This window comes from Lipotes vexillifer, unplaced genomic scaffold (genome assembly GCF_000442215.2).
Source record: "Lipotes vexillifer unplaced genomic scaffold, Lipotes_vexillifer_v1.1 scaffold963, whole genome shotgun sequence".
Taxonomy (NCBI): Eukaryota; Metazoa; Chordata; class Mammalia; order Artiodactyla; family Lipotidae; genus Lipotes; species Lipotes vexillifer.
The window spans coordinates 424,129-438,671 of record NW_006780023.1 but is presented as its reverse complement, the minus strand read 5'-3'; the positions used below and the strand labels follow the sequence as shown (position 1 = coordinate 438,671).

Genomic DNA, 14,543 nt, shown 5'->3' with positions numbered 1-14,543 from the left:
TTTTTTTTTTTTTTTTTGGCGGTCCGCGGGCCTCTCACTGTCGTGGCCTCTCCTGTTGTGGAGCACAGGCTCTGGACGCGCGGGCCCAGCGGCCATGGCTCACGGGCCCAGCCGCTCCGCGGCACGTGGGATCTTCCCAGACCGGGACACGAACCTGTGTCCCCTGCATTGGCAGGCGGACCCTCAGCCACTGCGCCACCAGGGAAGCCCTGTGTGATTCTTAAGCCTATTATCATTTGAGATCTACTGCCTTAGATATTTATAATTAAGTTAAAAGATGTTGGAAAATTATTTTAAAAACCAATTTTAATTAATTTCAAAATAATGATATAAGCTGTAACTCTTTTGCACAGAGATTGAAGAAGAGATGTCGTAAAATCAAACCACAGAGGGTTTGGGCACCACTGCTTCAGATGAGCTCTCTATATATAGACTACTAGAGATATCTAACACTGCTTTTGGAAAAAGTCAAGGGTAGCTTGATTTCCTTTTTCCATTAAACTTCATGCTTTCTAGAGGCTTGAGAAACTGAAAAACATCCCATACCCTGAATTTTTATAATTCTTTCATAAAATGATGTGTGTGTGTGTGTGTGTGTGTGTGTGTGTGTGTGTGTTTTAAATGCACATTGGGTTGGAGACATCAGTACCCCTGTCTGTTCCTTTTCCAAAAGGAATTGAAGGAACTCATTTCCACATGAGCGAGTTCTGGAGTTTTCTACTTACTGATATCAGAAAGCCCAACAGCAGTCAGAAACCACTCTTCTCAGCACAGCAGTTCCTCAGGAGGAGACTAGGTCCTGGGTCTTCTATCCTTAGGAACCAGGTATTATAACAAAGCCTCTTCAATGTTTAACTGAAGTTTGATTTTACTCTGACTCAGTGATCAATTCTCCCTTCTAGTTCTTTGTTAGAGTTTACCTTCACCTGAAGAAGGACTTGTAAGATAATGGGACCACTGCTACTCTGTAACCTCATGGAACATTGTAATTTGCTAGAATTGTAGAGAGTCAAAAGTCAGAAGGAAAAGCCTTTAAGGAGTCATTTGAGTTCCATAGTGAGTTTACATTATATTATATCATCATTAGAGTGCAGTAATATAGTTAGGCAAGAATGTGTGGTCATGGTTGGCTGAGGGGAAAATGTTTAAAATATGTTAAAAATACTGCTATAGCCAAAAGGAGCAGGTTTTCATTTTCAGTTAAGAAATTAGGCCATTCTGAGCCACAGTGAACAAAGGCATCATAAGAAGGTTTTAGAGAAAACGCCCATCACTACACTGTCAGGACCAAGGACACAGAGGAGGTCTCTGTTATTTGAGAGGAGGGGCACGCCATGGGCTATCTGGAACAGTCTCAGGAAGGGGCATAAATACAAGTTGGATATAAGTAATAAAATATTGTTCCTATTTAGTTTGCTGAGTGTCTAACTTGGTTGTGGTTTGAAGTTGTTTGTGTCTGTAGGGCAGCAACATGTCTTTTCAATTAATACTGTGCATGTACATTGTTAATGTCATACACATGGGAACTTAATTAGAGTTTTGAGGCAGGAATCACTTAGAGCTAACTCAGCTGTCCTCCTGAGAGCTGCAGTGTGGTTTAGATCAGTGCTAAATGCCTGTAAGCTAGCCGCAACTGAATCACCCAGGAACTTTAAAAGCAAATTCCCAGGCCCAGCCCCAAGGAATTCTGACTCATTGAGCAAGGGGGAGTCCATTCCAGGAATCTGTATTTTTTGTAAAGTTTTCCAGGTGAGTCTGGTCATATCCAGGCTTGGGAGATTACAGTTTTTAAGACCATCAAAGGCTCAACAACAGTATAGGGGGCAACATCTTTGAAGTTGGTTACTCACATATTGTGAGTTATATGTGCTGGGGCACAGCGTAAGTTTCATTTAATTTAGTAATAGTTTACTCCCTAACACACTGCTATGTTTATAGACAGACTTCTTCTGCTATAATGAATTAGGATGCTAAACATGATGTTGCTTTTTTATACATCTTAGGTACAGAGTTAATAATACTACATAATTGCTAGACCATGATCATTGTTGGTTGAGCAAGGCTCCTATGTTTTATTGTAGCCCGTTCCATTCTTTCATTGTGTTGTTGTGCTGTGTTATGGTAATGCTGTATTTTGATGCATTATTCCCGCTTTTCCCCATCCTCACTCCAAATTCCTTTCTCCATAGGCATAATATTACTATACCTTTTTAAATACGCATATGTTCTTGTAAAATATATCATATTGTTGCATGTGGATACATTTTACAATTTATTTAAATGATGTTGTGCTGAACCTCATTCTGTTTCTTTCCTCACTTAACACTTTTTCAAGATACCTGTACAGCTTTAAGTACATCTACTTCATTGCTTCTAAAATGCTACATAGTGGGCTTCCCTGGTGGCGCAGTGGTTGAGAGTCCGCCTGCTGATGCAGGGGACACAGGTTCGTGCCCCGGTCTGGGAAGATCCCACATGCCGCGGAGCGGCTGGGCTCATGACCCGTGGCCGCTGAGCCTGCGCGTCGGGAGCCTGTGCTCCGCAACGGGAGAGGCCACAACAGTGAGAGGCCCGCGTACCGCAAAAAAAATAAATAAATAAATAAATAAATAAATAAATAAATAAAATGCTACATAGTGTTCCAATGATTTCATCGACCGCATATTGCTCATCCATTTTCTCCTATATGGACCTTTAGGTTGCTTCTAGTTCCCCAATATTACAAATAATGCTAGTATGAATATACTTGAGTATGTCTCTTTACAGACTACACAAGAATTTCTTTCCATTATTTACTCAGGAATGTAATCCTGGGGTCATAGGGTATAAACACCTTAATTTTGCTACCATCCAGGATAGCGATACCACTTTACACCTCCACCTACAGTTCACAAAGAGTTTCTATCATCCTACATTCTCAGCAACACTTGGTATATACATCTTTCTAACAGTTGCCATTCTAAAGTGTGTGCAAAGTGTTATCTCATTTTGTATTAATTTGCATTTCTATGATGACAAGTTTGAGCATTTCCACATAGATTTGTCAGCTATTTCAGCTTTGCCTTTGTATATTGCCTATTCCATGGATTTGAAAATAAAGATGCTTCATTAGTCCATTGAATGATACAAGCTTCTATTTCACTACTCTAAGAAATGATGGACAGCTTAAAGTTTACTTATTGTTGCTGCTGCTGTTGTTTTAAATGCTAGACAACTTTAAAATATATGAGTCCCCAATTCATTAATGTTGTACAACCTATTCAAGAATACACCATTCACATGTAATCTATTTTGAGTATGTGTGTTTTTGCGAAATCCTCTACAAAGCCTTTTTCTCATATTTCTAGACTCCTGCTTCCTCAAGGCCAATGATTTGACTCACAGTCTTTCATCATATCTAAAAGAAAGTAAGTAAACTCATTTTTTAAAAAATTATTCATCAAGTTTTATTATTTCCATTAAAACATTAGACCTATCTCTTTAAAATAAAAACTTTTAAAACTTCATTTAAAATCAAGTTTCCATCTTAAATGGATTTTAAATGAAGGTTTTTTAGGTCCCTCTTGATATTAATTTTTATTTATTTAAATTTATTCTTGTTTTTCTCTGGTATTGGGTGGGGATTTGGGTTTTGGTCTTGTTTTTGTTTTACAACACATTAGAAGTATTGCTCCTGGAATCCAGAGAATTCTCAGTGTTCTAGTTGCAGGTACCCCATCAATTTGGTATTTGACTTGGCACAAGTCACTGAGGACTCCTCCAGGACTCTATTTTGTTATCTGAAAGACAAGGAAGTTGGACTATGTGATCTTGAACCCATCTCTGAGGTTCTGAAATTCTGTTCCCACGTTCAGAATTCAGACCATGGCTATTGCACAGACAATCTAGTTTGATCTTTTCGATTGAATGTAGGCAGTAATAACGAGATTATTCATGCTAGGTAGTCATTTATTGTGACCAACAATGAAATAGTTTAGACATGGTGATTTAACATTCTTTTTTCAAATTCTAACCAATTCTGATGACACTCAGCTTGAGTTCATAAACCTTTCTTAGCCTCAAATTCAGCAAATGTAAATGTAGGTAATAATGGAATCAATCTCCATGGATTATGAGAACTAAAAACGTTATGTAAAGTGCATAGCACAGTGTCAGTGTTTAATAAATGTTTGCTATCTTAATATCATTTCCATTTTATGTCTTATGCTGAGTGTCCCTTTAAAATGTAGCATTATTTACTTATTTATTTTTGGCTGTGTTGGGTCTTTGTTGCTGCGCTCAGGCTTTCTCTAGCTGCGGCAAGCGGGGGCTACTCTTCGTTGCGGTGCGCGGGCTTCTCATTGTGATGGCTTCTCTTTGTTGCAGAGCACGGGCTCTAGGCGCGTGGGCTTCCATAGTTGTGGCATGTGAGCTCAGTAGTTGTGGCTCGCAGGCTCTAGAGAGCAGGCTCTGTAGTTGTGGCGCACAGGCATGTGGGATCTTCCCGGATCAGGGCTCGAACCTGTGTCCACTGCATTGGCAGGCGGATTCTTAACCACTGTACCACCAGGGAAGTCCCTAAAATGTAGCATTTTTATTTTATTTAGTTATTTATTTTTTGCGGTACACAGGCCGCTCACTGTTGTGGCCTCTCCCGTTGCGGAGCACAGGCTCCGGACGCGCAGGCTCAGCGGCCATGGCTCATGGGACCAGCCTCTCCGTGGCATGTGGGATCTTCCCGGATCGGGGCACGAGCCCGTGTCCCCTGCATCGGCAGGCGGATTCTCAACCACTGCACCACCAGGGAAGCCCCCAAATGTAGCATTTTTAAATCAGTTCTTTTCCCGTTTAGTCAACACTGCCTTTAAGCAACAAACATAAATTAAAATATAGAAAATGTTGTATTATTACAAACTTTTTCAATTTTCCTTTTCTTTTTTTTTTTGTACAAACTTAGTCCTATAACTGGTCACATTTAGCTACTTGGCATATTATATGTTTTGTGGTGTTAAGTTAATGATATTTCATTTTAGTTTAATATCTAGAATAACCAGAGAATAGAATCTAAACAGTGCTCATATTTTATTTTACTTAAGCGATAACAAAGAAGTAATTGGGGGATATTCAACTTTGGAGGCCTTGTTTTGCTATATTTAGGGTAATATTTTTCTCATGGTCTCTTTTCAGTCTGCCCTAAGTGGGTGAAACTTCGGAAGAACCACAGTGAGAAGAAATCGGTCCTGATGCTGATTATCTGTGGCTCTGCCATCCGAGCCCTGGAGCTCATTAGGTTGGAAGCTTCACCTGTTCCATTTCGTAACTGTTTTCTGAGTAACTAACTGATATGTGCGGAGCTGACAAGTTCTATATGCTGGAGACCAGCAATGAATAAAATATACAGAGTCCCCTCTCTCATGGAACCTACTTTCCAGTAAGGGAGGCAGACAATAAACAAATAAATATGGATTATAATGTCAAGTAGTGATAAGTTATGTAGGAAAAAAAAATAAAGCATGGCAAATGGATAGAAAAAGATGGGGGCTACTTTTAAAAGGGTACTCACAGAAAGCCTCTTAGGAGATTGACCTATGAGCAGAGACTTGAACAAAGTGAATGAGAACTCCAAGCAGATATCTGGAAGAAAAGTGTTCCAGGCAGAGGGGACATAGGTACAAAAGGCCCTGATATGGAGTACCATTGGAGGATTTTGAGCAGAGAAGTCACATGATCTGAATAATCATTCTAAAGGATCACTTTGGCTGCTGTGTGGAGAACACGCAAGGGTAAAGCAGGGAGATCATACAAGCAATAACCAGTTGGAGAAATAAATGAAAGAAAAGATCTAATTTTAAATAGTAACAAGAAAAAATAGAACACCAAGCAAAAAACTAGCCAAAATTTAGATGAAGAAAATATTGCATAAGGGATGCAGCAGATCTTAAACAGAAAGGAGTACCATATTGTTGAATAGGAAGATTCAATGTAAAGATGTCTGTTTTACCTAGAATAATCTACAAATTTCACAGATTCCCAATGAAACTCCTATAGAATTGTTTTTTAAACTAGATAAACTAGTTCTACGTTCATATGAGAAAATACAGAAGACAAAATAGCTGGAGAAATTCTAAAAAAGAATGCTAGTGAGGATAGTATGCCTATAGTATCTATCAGATTTTTTTAAAAAAAAAACATATTACAAAGTCTCGATAATTAAGAGTATGGAACTGGCACACGTGTGACAGCAGAACAGTGGAACAGAAGTGAAAGTTCAGAAATAGACCCATATGCATATGAAAGTACAGGATTTGGCAAAAGTGAAAAATCAGTAGGGAAAGATGGATTATTTAATAATTGGAATTGGAACAACTGGGTAGCCATGTGAAAAATCAGTAGGGAAAGATGGATTATTTAATAATTGGAATTGGAACAACTGGGTAGCCATCTAAAAAAATTAAGCTGGGTTCCATATCTCACTCCTTATACCGAGATAAATGCCAAGTGGACCAAAAATTTATATGTAAAAATTATGTTTTAAAGACAATTTGTCGGTGCTTTACTAAGTGCCTTCACATACCTTTTCATTTACTGTAGCTTTTGTAGAATAAACAAAAAGGCTTCCACTGGATCTGTAGTAGCGTTCAGCTTTCAGAGAAGAGCTGTCAGAGTAAAATGGGATTTCCTGGGACTCACCCTCTCCCAAGGCCAGGCTCTGCACCGGGCTTTGACCAGAGACAAAACAGGAAAATCCAAGTCCTAAAGAAAAAGGAACTTGATCAAATAGATTAATGTGCAAAGTAGACTCTCGGTAGTTATTTAGCATCTATTTTTCTAAATGAGCTAATCTGACCATGAATTTAGAAAAGTAGTTTTTTAAGCTTTGTTAATCGTCCTTCAGAACCTTTCTGCTAGGCACACACATTAAATTGTATCACACACCCTTTCAGTAAAACGAAAGTGTTTCTTTTAACTATTTCTGCTCCAAACATAATTGATCTTCAAGACTCCAACTGCTTCTGGGCAGCCGTACTTGCTGGTTCTGAAATCATAAGAATTCACATTGACATTTCAGTGTTTTAAAGACTACCCACAGAACTCATTTCAGATTCAAACACTAATGGCAAAGAAGTTGGCCTGGAGGTGGCCTCTTAAAAACAAGTTGTCACATTGATTTGAGTTTTTACCGTACATAAATGCCTTTCTGATGGGCATAGAAGGACTGTGTTGTCATACTTCATTTGCCAATTCTCAGTGTTTCTTTATGTCTTCAGTAATATTATGATCCATTTCAAGGTTAGGTGATTTGCAGAAGGTGATTTCTGAGCAGGCATAACAAGCCCTATTCATAAAGGCTAATATTGAATAATTCTAACGTTTGTAAGAATATCTGTTCTCTTGAGAACCATGAGTTATGTTAAATATGTCCCCTAAATTGTCTTCTTAGTTAACCTCGCCATGGAGAAAGATCATGTGTAAGTACAGACTCGAGTGCAACAGAACGTGTGTAGCACGAGTCACTATTTTGTAAATTCATTTATTCCTACTGGTCGGTAATATTTCTCAAGTATATTAATGATATATAAAGGAAAGTAATATTTCGAGCAGTATTCCCATATTCTATTCCCAAACATCAACTAGAAGATTGTTCTTTTATACCCATTTTATGCCCATTTATACCCGAAGCATTTCCACATATAAGATTTTACAGATAAGCTCACTCTGCAAAGTCCATAAAAGTAGGGGTGCTGCTCTGAATGAAGGACGTAAGCCCTCCTGCTTCTCCCCGCTAGCTTATCCCTGTCCCCACAGGGCAGCCACACACAGACCTTCGTACATGCCCTTGGGCTCTGTAGAGCACAGGCTGACATCACTGCTAAGATATTTCTCACAAACAAAAATTTTAAGAGAACTATACTGCAGAGTTTGAAGATAAATTCTCTGCCAGGGACCTAAAATACAGAACTTTTGTATTACAGATGTTAAAAAACAAAATTCAACCAAGTAAATTTGAATATCACATTGGCTTAACTCAATGATTCATGAATCAGGCAGCACCCAGCCAGCAACTAGAAGGGCACTCCGAGGGGTTGTGCAAAATGAAAGTTTTTAATAGGAGAAAGGGTGGAGGGACTTCCCTGGCAGTCCAGTGGTTAAGACTCTGCGCTCCCAATGCAGGGGGCACGGGTTCAATCCCTGGTCAGGAACTAAGATCCCACATGTTGCACAGTGCAGCCAGAAAAAAAAGGAAAAGGGGTGGAGCAATGGAGCCATTAACAAAAGAAAAGAAAGACTACTTTTTAGGCCAGGACATCTTCTTTTGTGGGGGAAGGAAATGGCAAGGGTTTTATGTTCCTCTCTGGTATAGAAAGGGCCCACAGGACAGATTACCTTACTGGTGCTTGACCAGAGATTCCAGACTGGTTGATTAAGATTATGTTTCTCAGAAAAGTTGAAACTGCAATTAGATGAAGTATTAAATCTAGGTTTCGGTATCATGGGCTTTTAGCATGAGTGACACCATTTTGGGACTGTGGTTTTCATTTTAACACAAGTGAAGGGCAAATCCACATGTTTCAATAATCAAGGAAACCTAAGTAAAGTTAACCGTGTGCCTGCGACTTAGAAGCCAACCCAGATGCATGCCTGATTAAAGGCCACCCCACTTTCATTCCAGAGATGGACTAACATGAAAATCAGAATTGTGTGTGTGTGTATCTATCCACATACATATGTACATATAGACACACATAAATGTGCTTATTATTTTGAATAAATATGGTGTAATACGTAAGTTGTAATAAGTGGTCCACGTGGCTCTGAATGAGTGATTTTTCTTCTGCGTAAATCTATTGCTTTTCATCAGGTCAATGACCGCATTCAGAGGAGACAGCAAAGTCATGAAATTATTCGCAAAACACATAAAGGTAAGCAAGGGCCTGTGGTTCCTAGTCGGGGGTGGAAGTGATCCTTAAGGGCCACTTCCGGACCTCAGTTGTTTCACTTCAGCCTCTTTTCCATATCTCCTTAGGAAGCATGTTCTTTGGTGCCTTCCTTTTGTAACATATTGAACGACCGTTCCGATTTTCTTTGCGTTCCCTTGCCTCTGCTCCCACAAGAGTCACTACTCCTCTGTGCTCTGAGGTTTCCGTACAGAAGCTGAGGTTTGAGCCCTGGACTTTTTGGAGACTTAACCAGTTTTCCAGGGAGATGCTCTTCTGTCTTGATGTTAACCTTCTTTGCCCTGGAAGTTGACCCTAAACAAGAGTAGCCCCTTTTGCTTTTTTACTTTCTTAGCTTTTAGATTAAATGCTCTAAATTGGACTATGATTGAACTTTCCAATGACTCTTCTTTTCTTTGTTCTCTTCCATTTTGGAATAGGTCCAGGAGCAGGTAAAATTGCTGGAGAAGCGTGTGGTACACCTGGGTGTAGGAACTCCAGGGAGGATTAAAGAACTCATTAAACAAGGTATGAAAAGAGGTAGTGATACTCCTACTCAGAGCTGAGTGTTTGCCTAACCCCCATGTGAGTTTGGGAAACCACATGTGTGATGTAGTGAAATCAGACCTCTGTGTTAATTCAGGAGTTGGAAACTTAGCCTTTAGTCCCTAAAGCCAGCCAGCAGGTATAGTACAATAGGGAATGATAAGGACTGTGGCAAACTGTGGTACTTATGCCTATCTAAATACATTCAAATTCCAGTTGCTTTAAGCAGTTTAGTGGGTCCACAATCTATTCCACCGATTTGCAGCCTCTGGAATCTGTATAGCTGAATGTGTTGAATGTTTCCCTCTCACTTAATCGAGTCTCGGCTCCCCAAGTCTCCCATTCCAATTCAGGGCTGGTATAGAAGATATGTTGAAACAAAAATGCAGTTTCTATGGATGAAATACAAGCACTCTAGAACACTTCTCGCAAATGTGTTTCTCTTTTAGTGCTTTACCCAGAAAGTATTCCAGACATCATCCACCGGTGGGTTTTCTTTTGGGTTTTTTTTTTGTGGTACGCGGGCCTCTCACTGTTGTGGCCTCTCCCGTTGCGGAGCACAGGCTCCGGACGCGCAGGCTCAGAGGCCATGGCTCACGGGCCCAGCCGCTCCGTGGCATGTGAGATCATCCCGGACCGGGGCACGAACCCGTGTGCCCTGCATCAGCAGGCGGACTCTCAACCACTGCGCCATCAGGGAAGCCCCACCAGTGGGTTTTTATAGTTTGTTGACCTTCTCAAAGCCAGTAGCCTAAAAACCTGCTGACCTGCTGATGATCTTAGTACATGTTCTACCTTACCTGCCAGACGGATTAAAGATTTCTTTTAAATACTCATTTCCAAATTACTTGTTTAGCAACTTTATTTTATAACTGCCTGGAGCTATTCCTGGATTTTTACGTATCTAAAAGTAATGTGTTCATCAATAGCATCTCAGTATAGAGATGGTCATTTGCAAGGAAGCAAACAAGAGCTAAAAATACTAGTGTTTCTCTCCAGATGAAAACCTTGGGTAAGTGAAAACACTATATGCAGAGGTCTGTGCAATTACAAGGAAGTAGCAGACTTGGTGGCCCCAGGCAAGGAAGGGAAACAAATATTTTTTGAGTTCCTACTTGTACTCAGTGCTGTGCTAGACACCCTCACATATCTCATTTAGTACTCATAGCATCCTTGCAGGCTAGCATTCTTATTTCTTATGAGAGAAAACTGAAGCTTGGAGGGTCACGTAGCCCCTCCCAAGATCTCTCATTCTAGGCCTTCCTGGTTCCAGAACCTTTCCCCGTCCAGGAGCTCCTGATCCAATTGAAGAGATAAATGTGCATAGGATGAGACTGACGACATGAGGCAGTAAATGCCAAGGTCCAAACAAGCACTTCTAAGTCCTACAGGAGTTGAAATGAGGGAGAGATTGTTATGGTGGCTGAATCTGCAAGGAAGGCTTTACAGAGGAAAGGATCTTTAACTGATCTTTGAAGTATGGGTAGGATTAGAATAGGATCTTTTTAATATACTTTAAAGTATGGAGATGTGAGAAAAGCATTCAGGAATGGGACAACAGCTGAATCAAAAGCAGGCAGGCAGATACATGGGGTATACCCAAAGGAGACGATAAGTAGTCAGTATGTGTTGAGGTTAAGAGCCCCTATTACAGACTCAAATCTATGGATGCAAATCCCAGGTCCAGCAGCTTACCAGCTCTGTGACTTGGCAAGTTTCTTAACCTTTCTAAAACTTTCTTTATCTGAATGACATAGATAGTAATAGCACCTACCTCAAAGGATTGTTATGCCAATAAAAAGCTAAACACAGTGAGTGTTACATCTTAAGAACTCAACAAATACTAGTTGTTACTTTTATTAAAGAGACCACCTTTCTTGGTTGGAGACTTCGTGGGCTGTGGTAGCCTGTGCTTCAGTTGGAAAGAAAGTCAGATTTTGGAGAAAGGCCCTTGCACAGTGATTGGCTGGATTTTTGTCTTGTGGCCCTAAGGAGGGTGTTGGAAATGAAGGCGCAGGTGAGAGGTGCTCATAGTCCATCCGTGAGACGCGGAGGTGGGAGAGATTGGCTGGGCAGCTGGGAGGCCAGGGATGCGCCCTCCCTCTCCCACAGCTCTTAGCCAAAGACTCACCTCTCCCCTTCCTGGATTCCACATGTTTTGTATGTGTCGCCAGGTCCCCCAGGCAACAGGGCCACTCTTCTCCATATTTAATATTTAAAAGAGAGAGGGAGAGAGAAAACGAAGTTGTCCAGATTGTTGAAATTATATTTCTACAGAGTTGTGAAAACTCACTGTGAAAGCTTATTTCATCTAAGGAGTGGAAAAATCATTTAAGGAGCTGTTGATTTATTTATAATACTAATGGAAATAACTCTTCTGATTCTGATTGGATGAATGGTTTAATATTCATTGACTACAGATGTTAGGCTACATACAAAGTGTTTAAAGAGAACAATTCCAGCACTCCAAAAACTGAAAGTCTAACAAAGCAAGACAAATGGCACATAACTCATTTTATGTAGCTGTTTATGACTTAAGATGTTTATATATATGATATATTAAGGAGAGTTTCCAAACATCAAAAGATATTCCATAACATTGGGATCAGTACACTTAGAGACAGAATTGTATTGTTTTATTTAATAAGGAAAGGGATTTTCTAATTATAAGAGCCTTTGTAAAATGCAAAAAGGTACAGAAAAGAAAATAGGTCACTTTAGAGGTAATGTCTTGTTAGTTAATATTAAATATATTTCCTTTCAGTCTTTTTTCTATGCATTTATCTATATTTTTTATAAATGGAGATCATACTGCATATCATAACTTTATAATCTGTCTTCTCTACTTAATATATCCCATGAGAACTTTGCTTGTCATGAAATAGTTTTAATTTTTCATTTTTAATGGCTGCATGATATTCTATTGAGTTTTTTTTCCAGTTTTTTTGAGATATAATTGACATATAACATTGTATTGGCCAAGGTGTACAACATGATTTGGTATATGTGATGTGTAAAGTGATTACTACAGTACGTTTGGTTAACATCAGTCACTTCATATCATTACAATTTTTTTTCTTGTCATGAGAACTTTTAGGATCTACTCTCTTAGCAACTTTCACATATACAGTACAGCATTGTTAACTATACTCACCATGCTGTACTTTACATCCCCAGCACTTATTTATCTTGTAACTGGAAGTTTTTACCTTTTGACCACCTTCATCTATTTCTCCCACCTCTTACCTCTGGCACCCAGCACCAATCTGTTCTCTGTACCTATGAGTTCATTTTTGTTTTTTGGTTTTTTTTTAGATTCCACATATATGTAAGATCATACAGTATTTGTCTTTCTCTATCTGACTTATTTCACTTAGTATAATGCTGTCAAGGTCCCTCCACGTTGTCACAAGTGGCAGTATTTTCTTCTTTTTTATGGCTGAATAATATTGCTGTGTTTGTGTGTGTATGTGTGTGTGACATATTCTTTATATATTCATTTGTCAATGGACACTTAGGTTGTTTCCAAATCTTGGCTTTTGGAATTAATGTAGCAGTGAACATGGGAGGTACAGATATCTTTTCAAGACAGTGATTTCATTTCCTTTGGATATATACCCAGAAGTGGAGTTGCTGGATCATAGGGTAGTTCTATTTTTAATTTTTAGAGAAACCTCTATACTGTTTTCCATAATGACTGCACAAATTTACAATCCCACCAGCAGTACACAAGTTCCTTTTTCTCCATAACCTTGCCTGTACTTGTTATCTCTTGTCTTTTTGATAACAGTCATTCTAACAGGTATGAGATGATAGCTCATTGTGGTTTTGATTTGTGTTTCCCTGATGATTAGTGATGTTGAGCTCCTTTTCCTGTACTTATTGGCCATTTGGATGTCTCCTTTGGAAAAACTGTATATTCAGTTCCTCCACCCATTTTTAAATCAAATCATTTGGGGGTTTTTTGTTTGTTTGTTTTTGTTTTTGTTTTTTTTGCCGTACGCGGGCCTCTTACTGCTGTGGCCTCTCCCATTGCGGAGCACAGGCTCCAGACGTGCAGGCTCAGCGGCCATGGCTCACGGGCCCAGCCGCTCCGCAGCATGTGGGATCTTCCCGGACCAGGGCACGAACCCGCGTCCCCTGCATCGGCAGGCAGACTCTCAACCACTGCGCCACCAGGGAAGCCCCAAATCATTTGGTTTTTTGCCCTTGAGTTGTATGAGTTCTTTATATATTTTGGATATCGACCCCAAGTTATATTGGTGTTTAGCAATTCTATTATGGTAGGATATTTGGGTTGTTTCTAATTCGTTTTGCTATTATAAGTAATACACAGTGATCATCTTTATAAGTAACTATGCTTAAGTTTCTGGTGTTTTATTGTGATATGTCAGAGAAGGAGAATTATTTTATCAAACAGTAAGCATTTTAAAGCTCCTATTATATAATGTCCAGTTGCCTTCCAGAGAGGCTGTACCTGTTTGCTGTCCCATCAGCAGTCAATTTTTTGTTTTGTTTTGTTTTTGTTTTTTGGGGTTTTTGTGCAGTACGCGGGCCTCTCACTGTTGTGGCCTCTCCCGCTGCGGAGCACAGGCTCTGGATACGCAGATTCAGCGGCCATGGCTCATGGGCCTAGCTGCTGCGCAGCATGTGGGATCTTCCTGGACCGGGGCACGAACCTGTGTCCCCTGCATTGGCAGGCAGACTCTCAACCACTGCGCCAGCAGGGAAGCCCAGCAGTCAATTATTTTTAAGGGAACACTATCAACCCATTGTCTTTCTTAATTTCCATCATTTTTAATTTACAGAGAGAGTTCTAAATAATAGGCATCATAGTTATAAGAAGCATGAAAAAGTCTTCAGGGCAGAGGGGAAATTATTGAAATAACCAATATTGAGGGGAAGTGCTGCAGGATAAAGGAAGGCTTCATTATGTTTCCAGGTGTGATAGCTTGGGGCAGTGGGCAGATCATGTGGAATGGGAAAAACTAACTGCCCAACTCTGAGACCTCTGAGGAACAGACAACCTCTGAGGTCCCCCGCTCCAGCCCCACACTCCATAATTGTCTCTAGATGCACAGG

General features: G+C 39.9%; 1 protein-coding gene across 1 annotated transcript in view; it reads left to right on the top strand.

Annotated features, from left to right (window-relative positions):
* CMSS1 (cms1 ribosomal small subunit homolog) overlaps nucleotides 1–14,543 on the top strand; it is a 392,477-nt gene that overhangs the window by 374,802 nt on the left and 3,132 nt on the right. Inside the window, exons 5-8 of the mRNA XM_007453207.1 lie at nucleotides 3,348–3,407; nucleotides 5,167–5,269; nucleotides 8,840–8,900; nucleotides 9,356–9,443. Of these exons, the coding sequence (XP_007453269.1) occupies nucleotides 3,348–3,407; nucleotides 5,167–5,269; nucleotides 8,840–8,900; nucleotides 9,356–9,443 (312 nt within the window). The remainder of the gene's footprint in view (nucleotides 1–3,347; nucleotides 3,408–5,166; nucleotides 5,270–8,839; nucleotides 8,901–9,355; nucleotides 9,444–14,543) is intronic.